Source organism: Hippoglossus hippoglossus, chromosome 9 (assembly GCF_009819705.1).
Source record: "Hippoglossus hippoglossus isolate fHipHip1 chromosome 9, fHipHip1.pri, whole genome shotgun sequence".
In the NCBI taxonomy this organism is placed as follows: Eukaryota; Metazoa; Chordata; class Actinopteri; order Pleuronectiformes; family Pleuronectidae; genus Hippoglossus; species Hippoglossus hippoglossus.
In genome coordinates this window covers 29,126,961-29,149,309 of record NC_047159.1, presented here as the reverse complement: position 1 = coordinate 29,149,309, position 22,349 = coordinate 29,126,961, and the positions used below count along the sequence as shown (strand labels likewise).

General features: G+C 40.4%; 1 protein-coding gene and 1 long non-coding RNA gene across 3 annotated transcripts in view; one reads left to right on the top strand and one right to left on the bottom strand.

Moving 5' to 3' along the window:
* The first annotated feature begins 915 nt into the window (after positions 1–915).
* LOC117767934 lies at positions 916–19,787 on the top strand. Its single transcript, XR_004614970.1, has 3 exons — positions 916–1,048; positions 9,932–9,934; positions 19,774–19,787. It is a non-coding gene; the product is annotated as an uncharacterized LOC117767934 (long non-coding RNA).
* LOC117767909 overlaps positions 11,105–22,349 on the bottom strand; it is a 51,286-nt gene continuing 40,041 nt past the window's right edge. The window contains exons 3-5 of one of the 2 annotated variants that reach the window (XM_034595895.1): positions 14,794–14,872; positions 11,359–11,539; positions 11,105–11,308 (exon numbers count right to left, since the gene is read on the bottom strand). In XM_034595895.1, the coding sequence (XP_034451786.1) occupies positions 11,448–11,539; positions 14,794–14,872 (171 nt within the window). In that variant the 3' untranslated portion in view covers positions 11,105–11,308; positions 11,359–11,447. Of the gene's footprint in view, positions 11,309–11,358; positions 11,540–14,793; positions 14,873–22,349 lie in introns of those variants that run through there. The other variant, XR_004614951.1, reaches the window with a different exon arrangement.

Sequence of the window (22,349 nt, the reverse complement as noted above, 5' to 3'; positions counted from 1 at the left end):
GGTCGCTTCCAACCTGCCCCTCATGTTACTCCACCAGGGCCAGGTTTGAGTGAGTTGATGGACCTTATGAAGTGTCAACAGGAGCAGCTTAACCAGCTCACCGAGACGGTAGCCTCTCTGCAGGCCCCTTGCTCCCAAGAGTTTCAGACTTTTCGTGGTGGTCCTTTAATCTGTAGAAGGTGCCAGCACCCTGGCCATTTTGCTCAGGAGTGTGATGGTGAGCGGGCTTCATTTCGACGCCTTGCTAATTCAATAGCTGGGTCGAACCCACACACCACCGTGCCGTCCCATTCCTCCCACCAACCGTAAAACTGAAGCCCACTGAGCTGCAGAGCCACCGCTCAGTTGGGTAGTCTACAGGCTCACAGGAAGGCGCAACAGCTGATTTAATTGCTGCTTGTCCAAACATTAATGTATTGATTGGAGGAGTCACTGCTTTATGCTTGGTGGACACTGGTCCCATGGTGTCTACAGTTACTGAAAGTTTCTTTCTGGAGCAGTTTGCACCTTGGGGTCACGATCGCCTTTGGTCTTGTCACTGGCTACAGCTGCGAGCAGCGAATGGCCTAGTGATTCCATATATAGGCTACTTGGAGCTTCATGTGGAGCTGTGTGGCAAGGTTATGCCCCGTTGTGGGATTCTTGTTGTCAAAGCCCCCCTGGTTTTGTGTCTTCTTTCCCTGGCATCCTAGGGATGAATGTGATTCGCAAATGCAATCGAGAGCTCTTCGCCGCATTTGGGCCCTCTCTTTTTGATTCACCCCGTGTCACAGGTGCCTGGTCCCGTTATTGCGGCCTTGCAGCCGTGCCATCAGTCTGCCACCTAGGCTCCAAGGGGCCACACTGGCATTGTGAGGGTCAGAGGCAAGCAAGTGGTGCGCATACCTGGAGGGGTGATGAAACTGGTTTCTAGAACCTGTCCAGAACAGTTCTCTATACAAAGTGCTCTGTTTGAGCCCCCTGAGTCAGGTTTACCAGCTGGGTTGCTAGTTTCACCATGCCTTATACAGGTTGTCCGGGGTACAGTGCATGTCTCAGTGGTCAATGTGTCTGATGCAGAGGATGTTTGGTAATGAGCAGGGTCAGTCCTTGCTACTTTATCTTGATGATATCATTGTCTTCTCCTCCTCTGTTGAACAACATCTGCAGAGGCTGGAAATAGTGCTTGGTTGGCTCCAAAAGGAAGGCCTAAAAGCGAAGCTCGAAAAGTGTGCGTTCTTTCGACGGGAGGTTGGCTACTTGGGGTATGTCATCACAAGCCAGGGAGTCTCCCTAGACCCCAAGAAAATCGAGGCTGTGGCTAATTAGCAGCGCCCCCGTCACATATCAGAACTGCGCTCCTTTTTGGGTTTCGCCAGCCACTACCATCGCCTTATAGAGGGCTCGTGAGCGGTTGTTGGCTGCTGCTAGCAAAAGGAAAGTGCGGCATGATCAGCGGGTCCGAGATGCACCTTTCCCAGTAGGCCAATTAGTTTACCTGAGGGACCGCTGCGCTAGAGGTCGACATAAAATCCAAGACCTCTGGAACTCTGTGGTCTACCAGGTTGTGAAGGCCCCCTCCGGTAATGAAGCAGTTTACACGGTTGTCCCTGTGAATGACCTGCATAAGGTCAGAAACGTACATCGGGACATGTTAAAGGCCATGGTCCAGCATGAGGCTGCCACTCCCCCACCTAAGATGCCCTCTCCACCGTCCTTTGACTGTGATGATAGCTCCTCTAGTCCCGGAGACTTATGGGTCTTGGTTCCCAAAACCCCTTTCCCACCACCTGCAGTGGTTTCAAGTACCTTGCGTCTTGAAAGTCCTCCTGTCATGACCCCATTGCAGACCAGGCCCGTTCTGGCAACACCTCCCGCTCCTGGAGGTTTCCACTCGTCTCCTGTGGCAGTCTTTTGTTTGGCATGACCGAAGTCGTGTTGTTGCTCTGGCAGAGCTGGTGTTTTGCGTTTTTATTAATATCATTGTTTTTTCTTAATATCATTGTAATCATCATTAAAAATTTTGTTTGACGATATTGATAATCATCAGGATAAATGATGCATTGTTAATATTTCTTTTAGACTGATAGATAAATATATTTATCTCCATCCTGGGTGAAGCCTGTGGGCTTAAAATCCTCTCTATCAGCAGAGATGATTTATGACTTATTTATTCATTTATTTCTACTTATTTCTACAACACAAGACAGTACGGGGTTAGAGGTTAAAGACAAAATATATACAGTAAAATAAAGCATAGCTCCTTGCTTGGGGTACACTGCATCAATCAGTCCTTCATAACAGTGCTTCTTGGCTCTACCAACAGGGTTTATATGTATTCTATTTATAATGTGCACCGCGGCTCGGCGGTGCACATTATAATTATAGTATCTATAATAATTATACATTATAGTATCTATAATAATACATTATAGATACACGTTAGTATCCCTATGGACAGAGTGGCTGTGACAATGAAAATATCGTGTTGTGTGGCGCTGCTGGCGCAACAGCAGTGAACTTTTTTTAGGCTCTGTGTAGGTGAAGAGCTCTGTGTGTGGCTGGCCTATCAAGGAATGATGTGGACACAGCTATCCAATGAGGATTTTTATTCATCACGCTCGTAAAAGTAAAGTAAGAGTATTCGGCTCAACCCTACTGTACACCTCTGACTTTCAGTACAACTCAGAGTCAACTCCCTCTCCACTACCTAGTGGAGAGACAGTGGAGCACTTTCTCCAAAAGACTGGTTCAGCTCCGCTGCCGCAAGGACAGATACAGGAAGTATTTCCTGCCCACAGCAATAAGACTGTATAACTCTTACCTGTTATAGTTTATATCCGACACCAAATCTCTCGGATTAGTTCCTGCAATAACTGTGAATATGTTTTAATTTTTTGCACATATTTTTTTTAAACAATGTTTATTGAGTTTTTTATTTTTGCAAGGAAGAAACCCATACAACAACAACAAAAAAACTAAAATAAAATAAAATAAAATACCACAGGAAAGTATGCATGTATATTTATATCTGCAAATTCCCTGATATAAATCTGTGGCACACCAAAAATTGCATAACCCGCATCATTCACAAAGTAATAATAATAATAATAATAATAATAATAATAATAATAATAATAATGGCACTAAATAAATAAACAAATTATTTTTTTATTTTTATTTAAAATATAAAAAGGCATTTCTTTGAACCACTGTCTAATACTTGGTCTCCTATTACTTTTCCATGTTAATGCAATCAATCTTTTGGCTTGTAGTAAGCACGTTTACAAAAATCTTTGGATAAATGGCAAGAACAAAAAGTTTAGTTTCTATTATTATTTGGATTGATAAAATTTCCTGTACTACCATTCCAACTTCTTCCCAGAATTATTTTTGGACATTTCCATATACAATGGATAAATGTTCCCTTGTCTTCCCAACATCTGGTGCATGAACCTGGAATATTGGGGTTAAATTTGTTTAGTTTCTCAGGTGTAACATATATTCTCATTAACCAATTGTATTGTAGTAGTTTTAATCACGTATTAGCAGTTTGAGATTGAGCATTCTTACATGCAGCATTCCATTCTTCTTTTGGAATTACCTCCCTTAGATCACCCTCCCATGTTTTCAGTTTAGAGTCCGAGGATTCAGGAGAGCTGTCAGTCAACAGGTCATAAATTTCTGAGATAATTATTTTCCCAAAGGGATTCTTAGATTATTAGATTTTCCTCCATCAACTCCTCAGCTGTAAATATTAAAAAAAATGTTTCCGGGGAATATCATGCATGGATACCAAGTCCTCAAATGATTTAATATTATTATGTTCTGGATTCTAGATATCCTTAATTTGTTTTATTCCTCTATCAGACCATAATTTAAAGCCACCATCAGCTGTACCCGATACAAAATGATTATTTCCCCATATTGGACTAAGCCTGGAAAGAGCAGATTTTTCATTCAAATATTTGTGTACATTATACCATACCACAATCATGTTCTTTACTATAGGATTAGTTGTGTTCTTTCTAAGGTTTTTAAGAGAATCCGAGTATATGTATGCTGGCAATGGAATCTTTTCAGAGCCAGATTCAATATCTTTCCATGCGGGCGAGTTTTCTGTAGAGTAATAGAACCTCATCGTTCTAAGTTGAGTAGCCCAACAATACCACAACAAATTTGGGCATTTAAGCCCCCCCTGTCATAGGGTAAATACAAAAGGGACAGGCGGAGTCTGGGACATCTATTTTTCCATATAAAATTACAGAAGAGTTTTTTTAGTCTAAAAAAAAAGTTTGGAGGAGGCGGCAAAGGAATATTTTGAAAGAGATATAGTATCTTGGGGAGTGTACTCATCTTCAATATATTAATTCTCCCTATTTGGGAGATTGGAAGCTTTGACAATCTTTCAATTGAGTCGTGGGTGGATGCAATAACAGGGTCATAATTGGTTTGAACTATTTCTTCTATTCTATGAGTAATTTGAATGCCTAGGTATGTAAAGCTATCAACCGATTTAAAGTGGCCCTCACAAATCGGTGGGATATTTCTCTCATCTGAATTTAACAATAAAATGGAGGACATGGAGTTGTTAATTTTGTATCCCGATATATCGCCAAATCTGTTAATCAGATTTATAAGTGCCAGAACAGATTTATCCAAATTCTTAAGAAAGAGAATTACATCATCAGCATAGAGAGCAGTGCGCTGTTCAAATTGGCCTATACGTATACCTGAAATCAGTGAGTGATGTCTTATAGCAATTGCAAAAGGCTCGATTGCAATCGTAAATAACAAAGGTGATAATGGGCAACCCTGTCTACACCCCCTATTGATCTGAATTGGTTAAGACAAATTATTATTAGTAACTTTTTCTGCATATGGCTCTCTATATAATAGTTCACCGAATTGCAAAAATGTTCCCCACATCCGAACCTACCGAGTACTTCAAACAGGTATACCCATTCCACCCTGTCAAAGGCTTTTTCTGCGTCAAATGACAGGAAAGCTGTATCTGGCGACTCCCTCTGATCATATAGAATATCTAAAGCCCTTCTTACATTATGAAATCCCTGACGTCCCAAAATAAATCCATTTTGATTTCCATTTATAATTCCAGGTAGTAAACTCCCTAATCTTTTCGCAAAAATTTTACAAAGTATTTTCAAATCTGAATTCAAAAGGCTTATTGGTCTTAGATTTTCACATTTATCATTTGCTTTACCAGGTTTGGGAAGGAGTGTGATCAACGCACCTCTTAAGGAGGATGGGAGAATCCCTTGTTGAAAAGATTCAATAAACATTCCTAGGAGAGGTGCCTTTAGCTTAGATTCAAACTTCTTATAAAACTCATTAGGCAGACCGTCTGGGCCTGCGGCCTTCCCAGATTTCATGCATTTTATTGCCATAGAGCTTTCCTCTAAGGTGATGTCTTCCCCCAAAGCCTCCCTCTCCCCATCCAAAATTTTATATTAAGATTGTTAAGGAATATATTTTGGTCTAATAATTCTGGATTTCTTTCAGAGCTGTACAGTCTTTCATAATAGTCTCTAAATGCTGCATTGATTTTAATAGGGTCAATGATATCATCTCCATTATGTTTTTTAGTACAGTAATAGCCCTTTCAGTTTAAAGTTGTTTTATGCGCCAGGCTAAAATTGTTCCTGTTTTTTTCCCCTTGATCAAAAATAGTTAGTTTGAGTTTTAAACGGTTGGCTGTAGATTTACATTTTTGACTCCAACAATGCCAATTTCTGTTTAGCTTTTTTTGATTTGGAGCTTGTAAAATGTATGATCTGTCCCCTAATAAAAGCTTTAAAAGCTTCCCACCTAGTACCTGCAGTTGTTTCAGACCTATTGATTGTGAAATATATCTCAATTTGAATCTCAAGTTAGAAGAGGAGTTCTGGATATTGCATCCATTTTTGCTGCATTCTCCATTTTGGTGGCTCTCTTTTCAGTCCTGGATCCATATGGCTTAAGTTATTTGGGGCATGATCTGAGATCAGGATACTACCATAAGTGCAATCCTTGATTTTAGACATCAGACTCGCAGAAACTAAAAAATAATCAATTCGGGAGTATGATTTATATGTACTAGAAAAACATGAATAAAATGAGACTTCAGGGTTTCTGTCTCTCCACACATCACTTAGATTTAACGATTTGATGAACTGGTGTATAGTATTCCTACTTTTAGAATGAGTCTTGTCTATATGCGATGATCTCTCTTTATGCGGGTCTAGTGTACAATTGAAATCACCTGCTATTATATATTGACCATTAAGGGATGGTAGAAGTGTAGAATAAATTGTTGAAGAAGTTGGGGTCATCATTATTTGGCTCGTAAATATTAACCAAATTATGAAACTCTGATAGAAGTGTCCCTTGAACTATTAAGTATCTACCTGCTTTGTCTGCAATTTCATTAGTAATATTTAAAGGAATAGACCTATGAATGAGGATCATGACCCCTCTTGCTTGAGTATTAAAGGGAGCTGAAAGTACCTTGCCCGGCCACCTCCTCCTTATCCTAATATCTTCTTGTGATGTAAAATGGGTCTCTTGAAGAAAAAAACGATTTGGGTATTTATACTCTTTAACCTGCCCATCACCTCCTTTATCTTTACCTTTATCTAAAACTTATCTAACCCACTAGGTATGTGAGTAAACATCATCAATTCTTGAATGAGATGAACTATTGGCCATTCACATTTTGTTAACTATAGTGCAAAAGTAAATAGGAAGGTCCCCAATCTCCAAGCCAGCCATTATTCACTCCGTGAGAGTACCTCCAAAGCATAACCTGTAGGCTATATCCCCGCCTTGGCGAAGTGACCCGGAACCGAAACAAATGCGCAATGCATTGTGGGATATGAAGTTTATCAACATTAACTCGAGACGTATCCCGTTAACAAAACAAGTTGTTTGTTTACATGTTACCTGTAACCTTAGCGTTGCGCAACGAATGTCAAATTATTTACTCTGTACTTGAATAAAGTTAGCATTTAGCCGCTGGCCCGTTAGCTCTCTTATATAATGTCAACTATACCAAAGGCCATCCTCCATTCCTGTCTGAACCAAACACAAGATATAAACAATTGGACATGTAGCTTAAAATAGTAGTATCTAGACCCATGAGGCACCGTATGTTTAACCAGAAGTACACTTACTTTTTGTCATCCACACCATACTTTGTGTCAAGGTTTACCGTGAACGTACAAAGTCAATCAGTCCCAATTTCTTCTTGAATTCTTCGGATAAAGTCCTCCGCTTCCGCTGGTTTATCGAAAGAGTGTGTTTTGTCCTTATGAGTCACCAGCAGTTTAGCAGGAATGAGCATGCCATGTCGTATCCGAAAGCTGCCTAGCCTCTGTCTGGAAGTGTTGAAACTCTTTTGTTGCTTGTGCTCTTCTTTTGGCAGGTCCTGGTAGAAGCGTACTGGTTTATCCTTGTAGAGAATTTGCTTTTGGGTTCTAGCTGCTCTTAGTACGACCATCTTATCTCTGTCACTCAGGAATCTCATTATTATTGCTCTTGGGGGTACGTTGGGTTCTCGGTTCTCACTTCTCAAGAAAGGCACATGCATCTCCCCCCTCTACCTTCTCCGGTAGACCAATTATCCTCAGGTTATTGCGCCTGGACCTCGCCTCTTGGTCTGTGGCTTTATCTTGCAGCTCTCTCTTGTCATCTTCAAGTTTTCAGACCTTAGCTTGGAGGGTAACCACCTCGTCCTCTGTGTTGGAAATGCGGACTTCTGCCTGTGTAATACACTCTGTACAAGCGCTTACCTCCTTTCTCACTCCGTCTATTGCAATCAGTAAACCATCAAATCTGTTTGAAGAATCATCCTTCAGCTCTTTGATTGCTTCAAGAATTGTTATGTTATTTATTTCTTCGCTATCAGCATGTCCATGTGTTTCCTCTAGCATGGCATTAGCATTAGCTTCCCCGTTATCTTTACTCATGCCAAAGTCCGATATCTTTGCTTGTAAACCTTTGCTGCGCTGTCTGCTCGTATTTGCTGCTGCGGACGCCATTGGGATGTTTTGCAAGATATGTTGCCCACTTTCCTGTGCTTGTAAATGATATTTCGAAGTTTCAAAAAGTATTTAACCAAAGTTTTTAGTGGAGGGTAGAACAACATTACCGGAAGTCAAGTGCCATATTCATTTTTTACTGCACATCTTACAGTCATATTTATTTATTTTAGTCATGTTTCAAATACTGCAATTTTGTACGCTTGTCTCTTTTGTATTTAGCCTTTTTCTTTGCTCTTTGTGAAATTGCCCTTGACATGCTGTTGTAATACAATAATTTCCCAGATTGGGATCAATAAAGTACATCTATGGCCGAGTAAGTGTTGAGGTTGTCCGTGTGTTGCAGGTCAACTTTTTTCTAAAGACCCAAGGTGATGCTGAACTCTGCCAAGGTTAGCTTTGAAAATAGAATCATTGGAAAAATCCCTGAAATCCAACCATGGTTTTCTTAGCAGATATGTATTTATATAGCACTTTTCTAGTCTTGATGACCACTCAAAGCTCTTTACAGTACAGTTTTACATTCACCCATTCACACACACATTCATACAGTGTATCTATTAGCAGCACTTTGTTGTTCTATGAGGGGCAATTCGGGGTTCAGCATCTTGCCCAAGGACACTTCGGCATGCAGATGGGGAAGACTGGGGATCGAACTGCCGACCTTCAGGTTGGAGGACGATCCCTCTACCCCTCAGCCACAGCCGCCCATGGCAGATCATGGCATGTCAAAGAGATGTATTTATTTGATATACGCATATTTGCTTATATATATGCGTATACATATAGATATTATATTCATATATTTGAATGTTTCCAGAATAACGAAACAGATTACCTGCCAGAATTTGTTTCCTATGGGTATAAGGAATTGTTGCCGCAGGAGGCAGGAGCCTCGAACCCATGGCTGGAGCTGGGACTACAGCTCCCATAATCCTGCGGGAGTGACGTCACCAGGAAGCACTGAAGCACGAGCTGGCGAGATGGCGTTATTATGTGTAGATTGAATTGTTGCATTCATAACATTAAGAACAGATTTCATTCGAGCAGAGGGGAAAGGATGGACGCTTCAGCGGATCCAGGTGTGTTTCTTCTGCCTTTAAAGGACAATATCTAGAGGTGAGGAAGAAGTTGGTGGAGCAGCGAGGCTTTGGAGGCCTTGCAAAGTTTTTCTCGAGTCAAGAAGTAGTTGAAGAATTCCTCGTAGTTCAGGCCTGATGAATGAACCTTGCAGGCACACAGCTCTACCAGGATGCGGTGCATGGGCCCCAGAGCTGAGAGGTTTGCTGGAGCTATGGTGTCTTGCTGAATGTCCGATTCACTCTCAGTGAATCTCGATGGACTGAGCTAAAGTTTTGGGATATAAAGCGGACTTCTTCCCCGGAGGACCTGGACTAATTCGGATTGAGAGAGACAAGCGACCCGCAGCTGAGACGCTAAAGCAACTGCCAGCAATACTGACGCAGCAGCGGGGCAAGCAAAAGGAGAGATAGGGAATTTTCTCTGCTTAAATAGACCGCCTAATAAGGTGGGTGTGTATTATAGATGATTGTGGAGAGTGAGGTATGTCACGTGGTGTATGTCACATGATCGGAGCAGCGTGGCCTTGAGTTGGCTGCCTGGAGTAGTTCACAGGCGTTGCTCCATTAAGGGCAGGAAAATAATGTATCCCAAAAATAAATGGTAATAAGAGGACAAAGTGTTCGGAGCAATGAAATATTATTGACATCATACAACAAAATATGGGAAATTGATTCCTTGCCCAATCAATGGAAAGCGTCTATAGCAGAGAGTTACAGAGCAATAGCTCTGATACCTCACCTAGGGTAAAAAAAATGAAGAAAGGAAAAAATGATACATTAAAGGTTAATGTATTATTTAGAAACCAAGGAAGAATTAAAATGCTATGAGAGTGGGTTGAGGAGCCGGCTCTGTGTTAAGAACATGAAATTAGGAAAGCTCAGGTTAATAAAGAAAGTGTGGTAGCTGTATTCTTTGATGTTGAAAAGACATACAATATGTGCCAGAGAGCACCAGAATTGGAAGGTCCGCCACTGGCGCCCCGTTCTATTCACAGGTGAGAGCAGGTTCACACTGAGCACATGTGACAGGCATGAAAGAGTCTGGTGAGGCCCTGGTGAACGTTATGCTGCCTATAACATCATCCAGCATGACCAGTTTGGTGGTGGGTTAGTGATGGTCTGGGGAGGCATATCCTTTGAGGGTCGCACAGACCTCCATTTCATAGCCAACAGTACCCTGACTGAGTAAACAAAAACACTTTAGGAGTGTCATGAGTAAACAGTGATGCATGACAGCGCGAGCACCTCAATGCTGCTTGCAGCTTCAATTGTTCTTCTCATTATTGTATTGTTGTCACAGTTCTGCTTCATTCAGTATCATTCATTCCCCAGTTCATTTCTCCCTCACATCACCTTCTCCTGACCCACCTTATCAGCCCAACTTCATTCACCTGTGTGCACACCTGCTGCTCATCAGCCAATCAAGCCAGTATTTTATAACTAAATTGATTTAAATGTTCATATTTTGTAAAGAAATTGACACATCAGACCATTACTTCAGTAGTTGCTGTGATATTGTATTTTGCCCTGTTTTGCTTATCATCGGTTTAACACTATTAGAGCCTGGTGGCTATTTTTGCAAAATCATGACCAAGTTTTTAATTTTTTTTCAATTGCAATGTACAATTCACAATTTACTATCAGATGCAAATTATTCCTAGATATAATAAAATATTTATTAAATAATGAATTTGTTTAAAAAGGCTCAAAGACTTTATGGTTTGATGATGACTTTATTTAACACAATAAGGGGTAATAGAAATGGGAAGGTAAAATACGGTATAGAATGTAATCAGTTGAAAAAAAATTGTTAGTTGGGGAATCAAAAGGCAAACAAGTCTTGGACTGTTACCAAAGTAGTGGAACAAAAATACATGGCAGTTAACTTAGGTTACAATCCTTAAACATGACATATCTGCCTCATAAGTAAAAACCAACAATTGGTAATCAAACATAACTTAGGTTGTATATGTGTCCATTTTATTTATCATTTCATATTTGCGAATCAGTTACTCAAATGCACTCAAGAACCAGGGGGTGGCGTAGCTGACCTGGTTGTGCTGCTGCCCCAACATGCATGTCCTCCCCACTCTCTCTCTGCCCCCCTTTCACAGCTAGCTCTCTATCCTATCAAAAATAAAGGCCAGAAAATATGCTAAAAAAAACAAACCAAAAGAATCAAAACTTGTATACATACATGGAACAAACATTTATTTAGTCAAAATTGTAATATTATGATATGTAACTGAGAATATATGAAGAGTCTGTTTAAATTTAAATTCTAAATTTCTAAATTGTCATGGGATGTGTCTAGATATGATGGTCTCTGGTCATCCTTCATATTCAGTCAATAGACAGTGCAGTTAGCAGAGGAGCGTTGGGTACATTCAAAGTCACTGGTAACCTCTTTATAACCTCTGGCTTCAGTTAGACCACTTCCTGTTCAACAAAATATAGGAAAAACAGGTACGTTTACCGTCTGTCCAGAGATGAGCACAAGAACTGGCACAACTGAACAATAATGCACTAACCATGAAATCACGCTTATATACAGCAAACCATACGTTTGTAGCAAACATAAATAAGCAGATTATTTTAAAATGGTAACATGTTGTTGGACAAGACCAGGGGGGTATTCCATCAAAGTGGCTAAACGCTAATCCATGCTTACTTTGATAATTCTGGTTTAAGTGACAGATCCGTTCCATGACGCTTAAATTCCTGCTCAGTCACCATGGTAAATTATGCTTCACAGCCAACTCCTCCGTGCCAGGATTATGGTCTAGCTATGATTAACTGTGTCTCAAAGAATTTCATTTTTCGGAAACTTATATCCTCTTTTCTAAAAATCGATTATTCTGGGCTGCATGCACATGCCCAACACAAGGCTTATTATCAATCGTCAATCAATCAAATTATATTGGTATAGTCCATATTCACCAATCACAATTTGTCTCATAGGGCTTTAACAAGGTTTGACATCCTCTGCCCTTAACCCTCAACAAGGAAAACACAGAACTCTTATGAAGAGGAGAACAAAATACATTGGAATGTGTAGACCTACTTTCAAATAAATTAAACACAGAACTATGCTTTTTCGCTCATCTCCAGCTTGGTACTTTTCAGCAAATGCTCTCTGCTTGTTCTGGAAATGTCTTTCAACATTACATTTTTTTAAATGTAAAAAAACCCTGGTCTAAGCCCACATACAGGGAATTGCAATAATCAAGACGGGAGGTTATGAATGCATGGACCACCCTCTCTAGGTCTTTTTGTGGGAGGTAGGCCTTTACCTGGGCTATTAGTCTTAGTTGAAAAAAGCTACCTCTGACTACTGAGGAAATTTGCTTTTCAAATTTAAAAGCCCTGTCAAAAAGAACACCAAGACTCTTTACAGTGGAGTGAGTATTAGGAGCCAGTGGCCCAAGAGTTCAGATTGTCCGAATATAATAACCTCAGTCTTATTGTTATTTAATTTGAGGAAGTTTGAATTCATCCATGATTTTATGACATTTAAGCAGTCAAGCAGGGGCTGCAGTGATGTCTTAGATTTATGTTTCAGGGGCAAGTATATTTGAATGTCATCTGCAAAGCAGTGACATGAGACATAATATTTTTCAAAAACTGATGCTAGGGGCAGCATATATAGGGAGAATAGGACAGGGCCTAGAACTGATCCTTGAGGTACCCCACATGTAAGTGAGGCCTTCCCAGAGGAGTAGTCACCCAGGTGGACAGAGAAACTCCTATCTGTTAAGTAAGACTGAAACCATCTGAGTGCTGTAACTTTAATCCCTACAGAGTTTTCCAAGCGTGATAGTAGGATTGCGTGATCTACAGTGTCGAAAGCGGCCATCAGGTCTAGGAGCACCAGGACAGCAGAGTCTTCTGAATCAACAGTTAAAATCAAATCGTTAAAAACTCTTAAAAGAGCTGTTTCTGTACTGTGATGTTGTTTAAACCCTGACTTGAACTTTCATATACATTATTGTTGATTAGAAATGTTTGCAACTGGGTGAGAACTACCTTCTCTAAGATTGTGGACAGGAAAGGCAGCTTAGAAAATGGGCCTGCAGTTAGAGAGAACAGAAGGATCAAGGTTTCTTTCTTTAACAAGGGCTGTACAACAGCATGTTTAAAGGCAGCTGGGACACTACCAGAGAGAAGACGGTGTTTATCAATGACAGAATACATGGGCCAACAGTGTCAAAGACTTCCTTAAGAAGACTAGCAGGGATGCTATCAGATGGGCAATTTGTGGGTCGCAGATGGTGAACCACCTCGGATAAGGAGGAGATTAATATGGGCTCAAATTACCAAAGACAGCTGGGCGCATTGGGAGGGATAGGGGGTTCATGGTCAGTGGGCGTAGTTAAAGATGATCTAAGAACAGAATTTTTTTCAACAAAGAATTTAAGAAAGGAATCACAGAGGACAGGTGTAGGAAGAATAGGAGTACCTCCAGGGGTTTATGAGAGTATTACAAATATTAAAAAGAACCTGAGGCCTGTGATAGTTATTGGAGACCAAGTTAGATATAAACATAGTTTTTGCCGATTTTACCGCTTTCTCGTAGTCAGATAGACGGCTCTGTAAGATTTCATATGATACTCTGAGTTTGTCCTTTTTCCAAATTCTCTCTGCTTGCCGACATGCACGTCTGAGGGCGCAGGTAGAGTCATTTAGCCATGGCTCTGAAAGTGCTTTAGTGCGTTTCATCCTCAAAGGAACAACAGAGTCCAGAGTGCATGTGCAGGTTGAGTTAAAAAGAGAGATAAGCTCATCAGCACCGAGAACATCACTACAATCCAAGTTATAGAGCACAGTCTTTAAAAATAGCAGAGAAATGCAACAGTGTTTGACTATTCATTATATGGCGGCAGCGTGCAGGAGGAGAAGGTTAGACCACAGAGCAAGGGACAGTAATCGTAAAAAAAACACGCAGATGATCTGATATACATGTATCACAGATTTCATTGACATGAACGTGTAGGCCATAAGACAACACAAGGTCTAATGTGTGCCCCATTTCATGTGTGGGTCCAGACACGGACTGGGTGAGATTAAAGGATTTTGTCAAACTCTGCCTTATTAAAGGACACTTTTTGTTACACTTTTTTTCCTGCATTTTTGGATCCTCCTGCTTACTGCTTCCTTAAAAACCTGACATTTTGTCTCCAAAATTAATAAAAAAGGAAAAAAACTTGGTCACAAAAAAAAGCTCGGACTGACATCCTCACACGGTGCTAATTTAACCAGAAGTTAATCTGGCTGTAATCAATGTTGGGCAAATGGAAGAGAGTCTTGGCCCTGATATCTGTCTACACCGAAAGCTCCAAAATAATGGTAATTTCCCCTGGCGAGTAATTCGACTTTACACAATAGCAGATGGGCTTCGTGGTTGAACAATTATCATCTGGGCTAAGCTATTGCTGCAAACTTGAATGTGCAACTGCATGTTTGAGATAGTGTACATGTAGAGAACTGTGTAACTCCACCATTTGAGTTTTGGTATCATAAGTCCTAAACCACCTGGGTGAATTGCTTGAATCTATCATTCTAGTGTGTTTTATAATCTCACTGGTAACTCCTCGTCCATTCTATAGACCCCAAGCAAACTAATTAGCAAAAATTCCAAATTGTTAGCAAAAGGCTGTGAGTGGTTTCATCAAAATGCTGTCATCTCATCTTACCTTCAATGAGGTTGTAGAGGTTGCAGTAGTTGGTGCCATGGTCTTTAATGGCATACCAGGTCTCAGAGATGGACATGGCCTAGAGACAAATTTGTAACCGTATTACATAAATGACAAGGTTGGACGAAATCAGATATGGACAGAGAGTAATGAGAATAAGGACAGTTACCAAAACACTTTACAGTAAGAGAAACTGACAAGAAATATTTGAGGACAATTTTACATAGTAGAGTGATGCATGACATAAAAACAAATGGCATGGTCTCTGGTATCACGTAGTGAACATTTTATATATGGTTTATTACAATATAGTCTTAAATTAATTTTATAATAAGGGATGTATTGAATTGAGTGAAGGTCGTAATACCATTTGTCTTACACTATAGCTATGTTTTGACCAAAAGTATCTGGAACATTTAGTCCCAGTAACTTTTTTAAGGAACTAAAAGATTACTGCATACTGTTGTCTGACAATGTTTGCTATCCGGTGGCAGAAATGCAGAGGACTATACAACAATTGCTATATTAATGTTTACCATGGGATTCATTCAATCATAGTCTGTATATAAAATGGATTTATTCTATGGCCGCTTCATTCACTCTACGGATGATTGTGAACACGCACAGACTGCTATTATGTGCACAGGAAGGAAAGTTCTGCCTGCCTGCTGAGAATGTGTTTGTTATAATGCTCACAGCGAAAGCGGTTTCTTCTGACGTTGTCCCAAATTCTGCTTTCCAGCTGAGGGCTGTAAAAACGTATTGTAAGTGTCAACCTCCTGTGATGTCAACCTATTGATTTGGAGCTGCTGTTTTGAAGCAGAGAGTTTTGAATATGTCCAGCGCCATCTGGACAGTTTGAAGCTGGATGTTACCATAATTGGACAAGGAATAGGAGCTTGAGAGGTGGTTCTGAACTCTGAACCCGAGGACTGTAAACATGCCCACCTTTAGAGTAACTAAGTATTTTTACTTCGTTACTGTACTTAAGTAGATTTTTCAGGTATATGTAATTGACTTAAGTATTTATTTTCCTGACAACTTTTTACTTTTACTCCCTACATTTGAACACAAATATCTGTACTTTCTACTCCTTACATTCTCAAAACTGGCTCGTTACTTGAGCGGTGGAGGTTGGCACAACGCGCGCTTTTACCTACCGCTCGCTCACTGCTTGCCCTTGCCCCAGGAGAGGCGCAGGCCTGGTGGCATGTGTTCCGTCGGGGGGGGGGCAGCATGAGACCCTAAGTGTCCGGAGGTCGGTCGGGCAGGACCCCGTGGTCGACCGAAGTCGAGTAGGCTGTACCGGTAATGGTCCTCCGCAGGTTCACCTACGGAAACCTTGTTACGACTTTTACTTCCTCTAGATAGTCAAGTTTGATCGTCTTCTCGGCGCTCCGCCAGGGCCGTTACCGACTCCGGCGGGGCCGATCCGAGGAACTCACTAAACCAGGGGTATTCAACAAAAATTTAAAGAGGTCCAGTTAGAGAAAATTTCTTGAAGCAAAGGTCCGGAAGATCATAATGTCTAACTATTTAGTGTGATATATATTTAAGTAGCCTAGTAGTTCTATCAACATCTGCATGTACTAAATACCTGACTGTCAAATCAAATGAATTCAGTACGATTCAAAAACATTTTGACAATATTTATTGTCACGTAACATAGAACTGAACATATATGTATGATTGCAGATATGAGGAGCTCATATTAAGGGCTAGAGGGCCAAGGGTGCCCACATCCAGCAGTTCAGGTCGTCCAAACACAATGACCTAAGTCTTGTTTTCATTTAGATTGAGGAAGTTTAAGCTAATCCATCATTTAATTTCATTTAGACAATCAAGCAGGGGCTGCTGTGAACTCTGAGTTTTTAAATTCAAAGGAAAGTAGTGACACCAGGGGCAGCATATATAAGGAGAATAGTATGGGGCCTAGAACAGAACCTTGAGGGACACCACATGTACTGTAGGTGGGGAAGTCTCACCCAGCTGTCAGGTCTAAGAGCAACAGGATGGCAGAGTCTTCTGAATCAACAGTTAAAATCTGATAATTAAAAACTCTTAAAAGAGCAGTTTCAGTGCTATGACGAGGTTTAAAACCAGACTGGGACTTTTCATATGCATTATTGTTAACAAGAAATGTTTGTAGCTGCGTGAGAACTACCTTCTCCAGGACTTTAGACAATAAAGGCAGTTTAGAAATGGGCCTGATGTTAGAAAGAACAGAGGGGTAGATATTTTCCTTTTTTAACAAGGGCAGCGCAACAGCATTTTTAAAGGTAGCTGGGACACAACCAGAGAGGATTTTACAGCTCTCAGATAATCAAAGAGACGGCGCTGTAAGATTTCATGACACTCTGAGTTTGTCCTTTTTCCAACTACTTCTCTCCGCTTGCCGACATGCCCCTCTGAGAGCACGGGTAGAGTCGTCTAACCATGGCTCAGAAAGTGCTTTGGTGCGTTTCATCTAAAGACAGACACTATGACCTGCAAGTTGACTTCCACCTAATCTTCAAACAACAAAACCTCCATTTTGGAGATAGATATAGATATATGACTGGAACCGCAGATTATTTGGACGGAGCTGACCAAAGGGGTTGACTCTTAGTTGACTGTTACCCATAGTAAGCTAGTCCTCAGTGCTTCTCTTCCCGCTCATGCTTTGAGACTTCCTCAGCCTCTTTCCCTTCCTACACGAGAGGTACTAATTTTATTGAATGTCTGAAACAAAGTGAGAATAATGTTAGAAATTTCTGTGATTTGTTTAATATTGTTTATTAATTGATTTCAGGTAATTTGATAAAACTACTACACTGCTTCGACACACCTCTCCCCATTTTGCTCACAACTTTATCAATCAGTTTCGACCATGATAATGTATGATCCAGGACTATACCCAGAAGTGTTGTTTCTTGTACTTCACTACTTCCTGGCAGTTAGTGCCTGTTACAGGATGCGAAGTCCGCATTCGCCCGTGACACAAATTGACAGAAACCTACTCCTGGTAGCGCAGTGGGGGGGCTGGGGAGGGCCGCCGGGGAGTCGTGGAGGGAAGGTGTGATCTAATTAGCATATGAATCGCAGTGACACCGCTGGTTAGAACTTATCTCACTTCACCATTGGAAAAGTCATGATTGGCTGGTAGATCTGTTGCTATTGGTCACCCTGGTTCATTATATTACACATGTGGGTAAACCCCTCCCACACGATAATAATAGTAATAATAATTAATATATAGTTATTATTAGTAATAATTTATTTATTAATATTAATTATTAGTAAGCCTATACCAAAAGCACTGCAGTTACTGAAGACTATACATTTATTCATGTGATGCTTGATGTTATATGCTGAACATATTGTTGAGGGAAAAAAAACATTTACAAGCTACTTGTTGAGTCAAAGCTTTATATACATACAGCACAAATATTGTAAAAACACAACTGGCCTAGCCAGTGAAAAACTAATCAGGTGAAGCTTGAAATGTCTCTTTGCCGCTTCTGAGTCATAAGTTCTTGGTGGCACTCTGTCCGAATCTGCTCCAGTGTGTAGACATCTGTGGTGTGTAGCCGTAAGATTCAGTGTAGCTTCTAGTCTTATTTGAAGGTTGGCACACAGGTCGGTGCGCTCCTGGCTGTGGAAGGATGGTGCCGTGTCATCTGTCCCGCTTCAATCAGCTTTAAACCCAATCAGTACAATCAGCACAGTTCAATGACAATATACACCTATACATGTAACTGAAAAATGATCTAATGAATCTAATCTTACCCTCTTTCTTCTCTGTCGACTCCTGAACTTTTCAATGCTGCTACAAGAGCTGCAAGGTCCGGTTGGATGTACCGGAAGTTCCTTCATACTGGCTCATAGTACGTCTTACAGGCAGCTGGAAAACAACATGAGTAACATGAGTGTATTATTAATAAACGGAAATAGCCTCGCTACATCACCATTAGAAGATCCACAGTAAAAAAACACAATTTCTAAACAGTTACTTACATACAATGGCGTCATTTTCCACACTGCAAATCCGGACTTGCGGTGAGAGCTTTGGCCAAATGTGCAGTGACTGCCTCGTTGTGGGGGGAGCTCAGGCTGTGAAAACACAATGATGAAATGGATCAGATAAAGTAAACCTAGAGAATGTATTTTATACAGCACAGTGCGTCTCTTCTCTAATCTTACCCTCGCTCCGCTTCGTGGCGCCGGCCATTTGCCTCAGAGGTGTGAAGACGACAGTTTCCTAAAACAGGACAAAAAGTCACGTTTATGAAAAAACTTAACGAGAACAAACTCTTAAGTTTCAGCAGTTCGTACATATTTAAACATAAACTAGTTCTGCTCAAGCACTCGATGCTCTCTTCTTCTTTTAGCAACTTTCTCGCTAATCCCACAGTTGTTTACATGCTATTCAGATCTAAGAGTTACTTAGTTTAGCAGTTAGCAATGGCTTCTCTCTGTAATTTACCGTAATTTGGGGATTGTGCACCCGACTCCTCCACACTGGGCCCGCGGCTTTGCTTTCCAACGCAGTCATCCTCTCCTCCAGGGAAACAGTGTCGTGTTGACTGAAAACAGAGTCATTCATCGAACCACGCAAAACACGAGCCGGTAGTTTCTTGTTTGCGGGAGACAGATGCTTCATTAACGAGGCTGTGATTGGACGAACCCTCTAACGTGATGATGTTAACGATTGACGTGGCATCTTCAGGAATGGACAAAGTAACGAGCTGAGTGTGAAGTTTTCAAATTAAAACACAAATGACCTTTTCACTTTTGAAGCAGCGGTTATAACAGTTTTTAAATTGTACTTTACATTTATATAGGATGAGTAGGTGACTGAGAACAAGTTTATTCTTTCTGGTGTTAAGTTAATGTAAGTACATGATTCTTGCTGTTCTGGGGTTGTACCCTCATAGTTGAATTGCACTTATTGTAAGAGTGTTTTAATGGAATACTGGGAAAGTTTAATAACAACAATAGGACAATTGAAGTCCAAATTATTGGAGTCAACAGCTTAGTATGCCATGGACATGTGAATATGGTGCTGAGTTTTTCCAGTAATTTGGGAGGACAAATGTTTGGCAGGACAAATGTTTGGGACTTTGATGATTGTGGACAGCTGATATGCTTTATCAGCTCACCTTGAGGATGACAATTGCTCATGTTACTCTGTTGGCGTTGGTATATTGTTCCACCTTCTAGTCTCTTTGATGCATCAAGTCTATATTATATCCTTCTGCATAAGACATCAGCTGCTGCCTGAGTTCTTTCTCCAGCTTCCAGAAAACTATCATGACAAATTGGCGTCACAAACAGGATCTCAATACATCAAAGATACGCTAAATTGCTAATTTAATTTTGCCTGACCGTGTCAGAGCATGACAAGATCATAAAGAAAACATGCCAAATTTCTGCTATTTGACAAAAAAAAGTCAAATAGCTCTGGTGGCAGCCTGTGTTCGTCGGGAACAGTAGAGAAAGACTGTTGTGTGTTTACTGAACCCCACAGCCCTCAAAAGGAGGGAATCATTTTCTGGGGTGATTTCGAGGTTCAGCCAGCACAAGCAAGAGCAGCCACCTGTCTACACTAAATCCTTTAAAAGTTTGCCCCAGAAAGTTAAAAAAAGTTATGACTGATAAAAATCAGAGGAGATTAAAGAAGCTAGAGCAGATGAAGTATATGCACCCAGATTAAAAAAATTGCCACAAATATCAGTGATAAAATATTCCTGATAAATGCTGATGAATTAATGTACAAAAGTTTCAAAAGAAAACATGATGATGATAAAATTAGCAATGATTTTTACTAGGGTTGATCCGAATACTCACTTACGAGTATGAGTACCATCTGAGTAAAATGTGTCAATATCCGTACTCGTGATGAATGAAAAAGCTGCAGCGCCAGCAGTGCCACACAACACAATCTTGTTGTTGTCACAGCCACTCTGTCCACAGGGATACTAACGTGTAACGTTGGTATCTATGATCATATATTCTCAGTGTCCACTGACCGAGTCAGAGTGCACACAGGCCGAGTCGCGTCTGGCCCCGCAGGACAGAGAGCCTGGCGGTGTGCACAAGCTCCACTAGTCTAGTCAGAGTGCACCCACCCCGGCCAGACGCACACGGAGCGAGCGCTCCTCTCTCTCTCTCTCACTCACACACACACACACCCACACCACATAATTGTGTTTTACTTTGTGTAGAAATAAAAAATACAGCTTTTCTTTCTGAAGCTCAATTCTAAGGTCGTTCTGTAAATATTTTCCTAATAAACAATAAATATAGCAACTTCTGATCAACCCATATCCATGTCAGGCATAAAAATACCAACATCTGGTTTAAATCCCGCCCCTTCCGAGCACGGTTACGGATAATTTAGTTGGTTGAACAGATACAGATACAGATAATGGTGTACTCGCTCATCCCTAATTTGTACAAATTAATACAAGATTAATGTGCTAAATGTGTGCTAAATAGGAAGTAAAGCATGAATGTGTATGTACTGACATTCCTGTATGTGAGTGAGTGTTCTTATGAGGAAATTAATACTGATAGCTGAAGTGATAACTTTTTCTCTGAGATAGAGCTTAGTCTCCTGACCAAGTGAACACAATCGATTTCAGATACATTAGATAATTTGTGTTATGCTTGAGGGAATGAATGAAATGTGCTATGAAGTGTTGAATTAAGTATTTAAATCCGTTATATTCAACAAAAAATAAGACTAAGTGAAAGTATATCCATTGTGTGAAATCTTGATCTTGATCTTAACAGCATTAGTGCTGTAAAATAAAGTAAGTAGAATGCAAATAAAATAATGAAAATGGAAAAACTGAAGAGCAACTACCACTACCACTCAGATAATGAAATTAAGTTTCATTGTATCAAAACACTATACTGCAAAAAAGATGAAGGATAGCAGGGAGATAGAGACAGTATCTATACTCTCCTCTTCTATTTGCGACATATGATGAAAATAGAGAATAATAATCACTACTGTTCAAAATCAGCAAAATGTAAAACACACATGACACATTTTAAATAAATAAATCCAATTTATGTGAGGTAAAGCAGATGAACGAGCACTTGCTGGAGCTTGCTGTGCCTCATGTTCTATTGCAGGGCTATTCAACTTCAGTAGCAAGTGGGCCAAATAAGAAAATCAAGGGGGGTGTGAGGGCCGCAAAGATTGATCAATTACTGGCTAAAAATGAATAACAGTAATGTATATTTCCACAGGTAATCAACCAGTCACACACGTATCTCTTTTCTTTCACTTTATATAATTAGTTACAGACTGTCATTCCATTCAATAACACAGGAGGGCTATCAAGCTTTGATACAGAAGTACAAATATATGTCCATATTCACAAATGTAGAAAACAATTTGAATATAGTAAAATAGTATTCAGAGTAACAGTAAGGTGACCTGTTTATATCTTTGACAGCACATAACACAAGAATGTAGTAAAACAGCAAACATCAGATAAACAATAAATGAGCCTGTTCAGGAAACTATCAAAAACCATTCCAAGCACATATTAGGTAGTTAC